The sequence below is a fragment of the Tupaia chinensis genome, unplaced genomic scaffold (assembly GCF_000334495.1).
Source record: "Tupaia chinensis unplaced genomic scaffold, TupChi_1.0 Scaffold144909_1, whole genome shotgun sequence".
NCBI lineage: Eukaryota > Metazoa > Chordata > Mammalia > Scandentia > Tupaiidae > Tupaia > Tupaia belangeri.
Window position 1 is genome coordinate 1,228,341 of NW_006204769.1, and position 9,367 is coordinate 1,237,707.

The 9,367-nt window shown below is 40.6% G+C and overlaps 2 protein-coding genes and 1 pseudogene across 3 annotated transcripts in view; 2 read left to right on the forward strand and 1 right to left on the reverse strand.

The window, feature by feature from the left end:
• Positions 1-9,367, reverse strand: part of TMEM39A (transmembrane protein 39A) — a 44,566-nt gene that overhangs the window by 13,036 nt on the left and 22,163 nt on the right. For both annotated transcript variants that reach the window (XM_006167634.3, XM_006167633.3), the window contains one exon: positions 5,062-5,216. In XM_006167634.3, the coding sequence (XP_006167696.1) occupies positions 5,062-5,216 (155 nt within the window). The remainder of the gene's footprint in view (positions 1-5,061; positions 5,217-9,367) is intronic.
• LOC114005922 (uncharacterized) lies at positions 140-223 on the forward strand (annotated as a pseudogene).
• Positions 8,850-9,323, forward strand: LOC102470994 (dynein light chain 1, cytoplasmic-like). Its single transcript, XM_014583857.1, has one exon. The coding sequence runs from the start codon at positions 8,865-8,867 to the stop codon at positions 9,132-9,134; it is 270 nt and encodes an 89-aa protein (XP_014439343.1). The 5' UTR covers positions 8,850-8,864; the 3' UTR covers positions 9,135-9,323.

Here is a 9,367-nt window from a genome sequence, read left to right on the forward strand (position 1 = left end):
AAGAAACAGAAAAGTCAAAAGAACAGAAGCCAGCACGAGTTTATGTATTAGAGCAATAGTTTTAAAATGTACTGGTATTGGAAGCATTTTATGAAAAAAAGTCTTACAAGGAGTCACATATAATAAGATATATGTACTGATCCTTTGTGGTTCATAAAGTGAGTTAAGTGAGATGTGCCTCCCTCAAACCTTGTTACAACATTGGCACTGTACCTGTCTGATGTAAAAAATAAATAAACCATATACAGAAATCAGAAAAGTTAAAAAAAAAATTATTCTACTGGGGCTAGCAGGTAGTGTGGTGGTTAAGGGCATTGGATTTCCACATGGCTGACAGCAGTTTGAGTCCTGGACCCGGTAGCTTGCTTTCTCACTTTCCTTCTCTCTCTCTGGTTAAATTTTAAATAAACAATAAATAATAAATAAGGCTAAATAGAATCATTCCTTTTTTAAGAAATTACTTTGTTTAATCTTATTTATTATTAAAATAATTCCTTTAAAAACGAATTATTTTATTTAGCCTTTTATTGTTATTATTTTCCAGCTTGACCAGACAGAGAGAGAGAGAAGGGAGGAAAAGTGAGAAAGCAAGCCACAAGGTCCAGGACTTGAACCGTGGTCGGCCAGGTGGAAGTCCAGTACCTTTAACTGCCACGCAACCTGCCGACCCCCATGGCTCAGTTTTATAGCATGTGATTACTCTATAAGTTCATGAAATGAAATGACATAAAGCAATAATTCTAACTGAGCATAAATCAGAATCCATCTGGCAGAGTTGGTAAAACACAGCTGGCTGGGCTCTGCTTTCCAGAGCTTCTGTTTCAATAGGTTTTGGGTAGATTCTGGATAGTTCTAGTTCTAACAAATTTCTAGGTCATGCTGATACTACTGTTCTAAGAACCACACTTTGAAAACAACAGATCACACAGTAATGGTTAAGACAAAAATGGCTCTGGAATCAAAAAGACCTGAGTTATTCTCACTACCCACGTGATCTTGAGCAAGTTTGCTTTATGTTTTTATACTTTTTGCACTTTCAGACAGGGCCAAGTGAGAGAAATCATTCCCTACGGGGGTTGGCCACACCACAATCCCCTCCAGTTTCCTCTTGGGACTTTGGGCACACACGCACATGCACCTGGAGTGTTCTTCAGGACATGGGTCTGAGACTGGAACCACGGAGTTTAGCATACAGGACCCAGTGCCTTAATCACCATGCCACCTGCTAGCCCCGAGAAAGCTTTTTAATCTCTTATCCTGCCTTTACTGGTGGCAAAGACAGCTAAATGTCTGTCAGCAGCCATTGTTCTCTTGTTCTTACATAGTACAGAAGATACAGATGCAGATAACTGCTAAACACTTTAATTTTTCAGCCTCCCCTACACACATTTTTTTTTTTAAAGTTAAGTTCTGGCCATTGGGAGGTAGGATGAAGTGGTAAGTACGTAACTGAGTCATGCCCTCCTCCCTCCATCTGTCCTGTTAGTGAGGGTGGACTACAAAGAGTACAGGAGCCTGGCTTTGGAAACCATGGAGCTGCCACAGCTACCAAAGATGACATACACCAATACTATTCATGAGAGAAGAATAAAATTCTAACTTTATAAAGACACTAGTATTTTGGATCGCTGTTAAAGCAGACTAAATACACACCCCTCCTGGGTCACTGCAATGACTTCCTATGTGATTTATGTAAGCACCCTAGCACAGCATTGAACACATAATAATAAATATCAATAAGTATCTATCTATTCATATATAAAAAAGGAAAAATTAGTCAAACATAAAAGTAATATTATACACATAAGTTTAATAAACAAATATATACAATAAGATACCAAAATGACTAAAAATTTAAAAATGGAAAACAAAGATGCAGAAAACCAAAACTCTCACAGAATTTGGTGAAAGGATAAAATGAAACTTTTTTTTTGAGAGATTTTTTTGCTAAAGGGCACATGCACTTGCCCAAGATTCAGAGAGAGAGAGAGAGAGAGAAGAGAGAGAGAGAGAGAGAGAGAGAGAGAGAGGAAGAGACAGAAAGCAAGCAATCATCCCCTAGGGGGATAGCCATATAACAGTAGAAATTATAGCTGCAATCCCTTCTCCTCCATTCTCCTATCAGAATTTTGGGCACACTCACATACATGCCTGTCATGAGTTCCAAGTCACCGGGTCTGAGACTTGAACTGTGGTAAACCATGTGGGAGTCCAGCACCTTAACACTACACCACCTACTAGCCCCATGACACAACTTGTTTAAGAAAAATCAGATAGAGTCTTAAAACTGAACAATCTTATCCTATGACCTAGCAATTCTACTCTTAGATATTTCTCCCAACAGGATGAAATATATATATATATACATACACACACACACACACACACACTTTTTTTTTTGGAGAGGTTTTTGCTATATGGCGTGTGCACTTGCCAGAAAGACAGAGAGAGACAGACAGAAAGTGAGAAATCACTCCCCAGGGGAAATGGCCATGCCGCAACCTCTTCTCCTTCATTCTCCTCTCAGGATCTTGGGCACGCACACGCGCCCAGGATCAGTTTAAGTCACCAGGTCTGGGACTCGAACCATAGTCGACTACATGGGAATCCAGTGACATAGCCATTATGCTAACTGCTAGTCCCAGGATGACAATATATTTTCACAAAAGAGATGTGCGTAAGAATGTTCTAGGGTCGGCCCTATAGCCAAATGGTTAAGGGAGCTGCGTTTTACATGGCCTATCATGGTTCAAACCTCCTCCCCAGCAGCTTAAATGGCATGCCAAGAATGTGAGTGTGTAGTGCCCCAAATTCCAATGGGACAGAGAAACGGAGGAGAAGGAACTCAAATGTGACCATGCTCTATTGGGGGGTACTTTCTCCCTCTCCCCCTGCCATCCCACCCCCCGTCTGTCTGTCTGTCTCTCTCTCTCTAGCTGACAAGCGCACATACCCTCAGGGCACTAAAAATCTGGTTCATAATAGTTTTATATATGATAGTGAAAAACTAAAAACAGCCCAGGTATCCAACACTAGAATAAGTAAAAACGACGATACATTCATATAACGAAATATTACTGATGCATGCAAGCACATGGATAGATTAATCTCAAAAGCATCAAGCTGAATAAGAGAAGGCTCACAAAAGAGTACACACACCATATGATTCCATTTGTATAAAGTTCTAGAACAGGCAAGCTAATCTGTAGTAAAAAAAAAAAAAATCAAAATAGCGGTCACCTGTGGAGAAACAAAGAGTTTGATGGGAAAGCGGCATGAAAGGACTTCTGAAGTAATAGTTACATTCCATATCGTCCTGGGGATTTGAGTTACACAGGTGTGTATACCTTCATTGAAACTCAGCAAATGTATACAGTATTTATAAATTGTATTGTGTATAACTTTAACCTCAAAAGAAAAAAAACTAAATGAATATCGAATTCTAGTTAATGATATGCATATTCTGAAGTATTTAGGGGGAAATAAATTAAGGTTTGAAAGTTAACTTCAGACATCAAAAATAAGATAAATTGATGAATAAAAGGATAGATGGAAGAACAGATGTGTATTATACAATCAGTAAAAATAGTAACAGCACCTAGGTGGGGCTTACATAAGTGTTTACTGTAAAATTCTTTCAACCTTGTTGAGTGTTTAAGTGTTTTTATAATAGGGAGCAGCAGGTGGCGTGGTGGTTAAGGGAACTGGACTCCTACATGGCCAACAGTGGTTCAAGTCCTGGACCTGGTGGCTTGCTTTCTCAGTTTCCCACTCACTCTTGCTCGTTCACTCTCCTCTGTCCCTCTCTGGTCAAATTTAACTAATTAACTAACTAAAGTTAAATAAGAATTCTTTAAAAACAAAGTTTCTATAAAATGTCAGTTTAAAATACCTATGTGCATGTTTGCGTATCTGTCTTGTCTCTAAGGCTTGAAATGACCATTACTGCTATTACATGAACCCAAGATCAAATCTGACCAACCAACCGAATTACCAACCAAGGGTAAGACGGAGTTAGCAAGTTCATCTGACTAGTATTAAGCACCATTTCCCCTGACGTAAGTCCTTTACGTGGTGAACAGAGCTCACTGAAAAATTCCCCACTCGCAGGGTATCCATAGTCCAGGCTTCCCAGGATAGTCCTGTCCATGCCTGCTGTCTCACTTGTACCCCGTTTTAGAAAACAAATTGTGGGGACACGTTTAAGAGAGAGAATCTGAGGTACGGGGACATGCTCTGAGCAAACACCACCTGCTCTTTTGGAGTTTGGCAGAACCTTGTAACTTGTCTTTCCCTGACCTTGGCTGCAGACAGATCAGGGTGGAAATTACTAGGGGCGTTCCAACAGACACATCCCATGGACTTCAAGACACATCTTGATCCCAATTAGTAAAATCCAATCCCTGCTCTGCATCTGAAAGGTTCTTTAGCCTTCTCTGGGTGTGGTGGTGCACTCCTTATGGAGAAGTTGCTCCTTCCCCACACCTAACAGCTAGTTCTCTCTGCATTAGAAAAGAAGATGAGATTTTCTCTTGATGGGATTATCACCAAGGGATGCACCTGGCCTGGTGTGACTTAAGCCCTCATAGATTTGTTAACTGCTTCTTATTGTCTGTAACCTGGCAACCAATCTATGAAGTGTCGTGAAACATGCATGTGTAATGTCTCCTTGTACTATAAATAAAGACATCCAGTTCATCTGGGCGGCACAAGTTGTTTGGGCTACCTAGGCTCAGGCTGCTGGTGTCCATTTCTACTCTATTCCTTTGTCTCATTCTTTCCAATTCCCCTGTCCTGGCAAGATGGAGGGCTTTCTCTTTCTTGTCCTCTTTCTCTTCCTCACCAGCAGCCCCCGATCATGATTCAGCCAGACCAAAGCCCTGGGGCGGACACCAACAACAAATGATATGGTCAGTACCACTGACTTAACAATTCTATAAACTTATAAACTGATTTAGCAATTTTATAAACTCCTGGTGTACAATTTTCATTTTCTCCCTCATTTGCACAATTCAAATAACTTCTGAAGATTTCCTAATAAAGTCAAACTGGAATACTCACGGGTAGCCAAGGAAAAGGAGGTTGAGGATTGAATGGCTTCGAAAAAGATTGACGAGGGTCCAACAAAGTACCCATCCACACAAAGTGAGTAGCACCAAGCGAGCTGATATCAGAACCATGTAGTGGATCATAGATGCTGCGCCCGCCTTTGTGGCCTGAAAGTTTGGAAGCACCAGAAGAACAGTTTATAACTGATTGTATTCAAAGGCAACGCATCCGAATAAGAACTTAAAAGGTTTAGCAGAAGCTAAACTGTGCTGGAAAACAAACAGAAAAACTGCCCCAATCCATCGTATCTTCCTAATTCTTGAAAATTCAGTTACTGTCTAGGTACAGTCATTTCTTCCTCACATCTCTCTCATGCCGCATACAGGCCTCCTTCAAGTACAGATGCTATCGTCCATAATCCGTGTGCCCTGGGGCTTCTCAGGTAAGGCCCACAGACCACTCACCAGCATGCACTGGGTTGCTTATTTAACATGTCAAATGGTGACTTTCTTCTCCAGATGTAGAAAACAAAATCTTGAGTCAAAGAACTTGTATTTGAACACCTATGAGCTGATTTTCATGGACACAAAGACGGAGAACCACTCACTTATCTGTCTTATTTCTAGTACACTGTAAAGCTCCTCAACAGCAGCCACAATATTTCCGTTTTTCTTTCAATCCTCACCTCTAAATCTGTTTGCTGAATTAATGTCTAATAAGTTCCTGAAGGGCCAGTGCAGTTACACAGGCGGTACAGGACTGCTGTGCCATACTAGAGCTACATGGTTAGCCCAGGTTTGGATCGCAGGTCAACCTGAATACACCCCCACGCCCATGTCCCGGCTGGCTGGAAAAGGTGGGGGAAACATCACGGAGTGACAAGACCCTCTGAGTATTTTATTTTATTATTTCTTTTTACATGTAAGGTATTCTTGCTTCTATCGCTCTCAAAATAAACAAGCACAATAACCATTTTTAAAATAATTATTTAAATTTTATTATTATTATTTTTAAATTTGCTACAGGGCACGTGTGCTCACGAGAGAGAGAGAGAGAGGGAGAAAGAGAGAGAAAGTAGTAGAAAACAAAATCTTGAGTCAAAGAACTTGTATTTGAACACCTATGAGCTGATTTTCATGGACACAAAGACGGAGAACCACTCACTTATCTGTCTTATTTCTAGTACACTGTAAAGCTCCTCAACAGCAGCCACAATATTTCCGTTTTTCTTTCAATCCTCACCTCTAAATCTGTTTGCTGAATTAATGTCTAATAAGTTCCTGAAGGGCCAGTGCAGTTACACAGGCGGTACAGGACTGCTGTGCCATACTAGAGCTACATGGTTAGCCCAGGTTTGGATCGCAGGTCAACCTGAATACACCCCCACGCCCATGTCCCGGCTGGCTGGAAAAGGTGGGGGAAACATCACGGAGTGACAAGACCCTCTGAGTATTTTATTTTATTATTTCTTTTTACATGTAAGGTATTCTTGCTTCTATCGCTCTCAAAATAAACAAGCACAATAACCATTTTTAAAATAATTATTTAAATTTTATTATTATTATTTTTAAATTTGCTACAGGGCACGTGTGCTCACGAGAGAGAGAGAGAGAGGGAGAAAGAGAGAGAAAGTAGGGTGTGTCAGGTCTGGGACTCCAAGTGCCGTCAGCCATGTGGGAGTCCTTCATCTTAACCACCTCAACACCTGCTGGTTCTACAAAAAACTACTAAAGATTCAAAAGACAACCAGATCGTCCTTGACAGATCCCTACATAAATAAAAGTTTCGCGTTTTGCGATCATGGAAACAGTGCATAATTGCTTCCAACTCTTTATACCATAACTGTTCAAATATTTTTTAATCCCGAATCTTTAAAACTAAATATATTAAGAAAACATTGCTTGTCAAAACATGAAGTTTTGTAATACCATTTTCTTTCAGAATGAATTAGGAATAAGAAAATGAGCAAAATCGTAGGCGAAAATGGTGACTCTTTGTAATATCTGAAACGGCAATGACAGAACCGAAAAAGGAGAACAGATTATCTGGAGTCAACAGTACACAGGAGGGAACAGTAGCTTTTCAGGTCCCTGTTACATACGTATCCGTTTCTTAGTTTACAGATGACACTACACAGCATATATAATATGTGTATAGCACATATATGTGGTACATACAGCTATTTAAAAATGCTGTATAACAATACCATAATGAACTGCTGAAACCTCAAACTGTAGAAAAGGCTCAAGTCAGGGGCCATGAGTGGCATGGTGGTTGAGGTGCTGGACTCCCACATGGTCAACTGTGGTTCGACTCCTGGACCTGGTGGCTTGCTTTCTCATTTCCCCACCCAACTCTGTGTCTCTCTGGTCAAATTAAAATAAATGATTATATAAGTAAAAATAAATGAATAATTTAAAAAACTTTAAGAGCATATTTCGGGGCCAGAAGGTGGCATAGTGGTTAAGGGTGCTGGACTCCCACATGGCCGACCATGGTTCAAGTCCCAGACCTGGTGGCTTGCTTTTTCACTTTCTCTTGCTCTCTCTCTCTCTCTCTCTCACTCTGTCTCTCTCTCTGGTCAAATTAAAATAAATAAAGTTAAATACAATAATTCTGAAAGAAAGAAAGAAAGAAAGAAAGAAAGAAAGAAAGAAAGAAAGAAAGAAAGAAAGAAAGAAAAGGCTCCAGCTGCTCTGAGCCACCACTCCTCTTATGCACACCTCATATCAATGTACTTTACATGTCAAATGTAAGAATGGAAAGGAAGAGAAGGTATTGCGACAAGGCCATCTCCCCAGGGGACAATTGTTTAGGCCCCTGGAGTTACTCCACTGCCTCCATCCTCAAAAGTCCAGGGTTGGAGGGACCAGCAGTTAGTGTAATGGCTATGTCGCTGGACTCCCACGTAGTCGACTGCGGTTCAAGTTCCGGACCCGGTGGCTTAAACTCACGCCAGGCACATGTACATGCGTGCCCATCTCCCCTAGGGGGTGATTTCTTGCTTTCTGTCTTTCTGTCTCTCTCTGTCTGTCTGGCGAACGCACGAGCCCTATAGCAAAAATGTCACCAAAAAAAAAAAAAAAAAAAAAAAAAAGTTCAGGGTCGGAAACAACAACAAACTGTTTCTGCCAATATCACCAGAGCAGTAGAGCTTGGATTTGTTCATTAGTGTTGCCATTTTCCAGGGCTTAAGCTCTTAACCACTGTCCTGAAAGTGACAAAACTAATTACCAGGTCCTGAGAACACAGTAAGCAAGACCAAAAAGATCCCTGTCTTGAGGAAACTGCCCAACTAAGGAAAACAAACACTAAAATTATTTTTCTATTTTAGAGACAGGGTCTCACTATGTTACCCAGGCTGGCTTTGAACTCATGATCCTCCTGCTTTAGCATCCCAAGTAGTTAGGAGTACTAGCATGTGTCACCATGTCCAGCTCCTGAAGGTTAAAAGGAAATAATACCAACGTGTGGTTCTCAATAAAAGGATTGAAGTGATAGGATTTTTCATTTTTTACTTTATATTTTAGTGTTTTCCAGTTTCTTTCAATAAAGTGTACCACTTTTCTATTTAGAAACACAATTTTTATTTTTTAAAGCTTCTTAAAAATTATTTATTTGTATATCTGCATTGCCCATAGGAATAAAGCACTTTGTGAATCATGAAACAAACAAAAAGAATCTTCTTTATTAAAAAGAATGAATTACAGATGCGCCACGGCTTCGGTAGCGACCAGAGTTTCTGCCGAGCCTGAGCTGTGCTAGCACCTCCCCCAGGAGACCGTCACTGTCAGCCAGCCCGTTACACAGTAACCATGTGCGAACGAAAGGCCGTGATCAAAAATGCGGACATGTCTGAAGAGATGCAACAGGACTCAGTGGAGTGCGCGACTCAGGCATTGGAGAAATACAACATAGAAAAGGACATTGCAGCCCATATCAAGAAGGAGTTTGACAAGAAGTACAACCCCACCTGGCACTGCATGGTGGGGAGGAACTTCGGTAGTTACCTAACACATGAAACCAAACACTTCATCTACTTCTACCTGGGCCAAGTGGCCATTCTTCTGTTCAAATCTGGTTAAAAGCATGGACTGTGCCACACACCCAGTGATCCATCCAAAAACAAGGACTGCAGCCTAAATTCCAAATACTAGAGACTGAAATCTTCAGCTTTGCTAAGGGAACACCTCAATCTTTGAAAATTTACTGTGTTTTGCACAGGGCATTCTCTGTACTAGTTTGTTGTGGTTATAAAACAATTAGCAAAACAGCTTACATTTGTATTTATTTTCTATTCCATACTTCTCTGCCCATG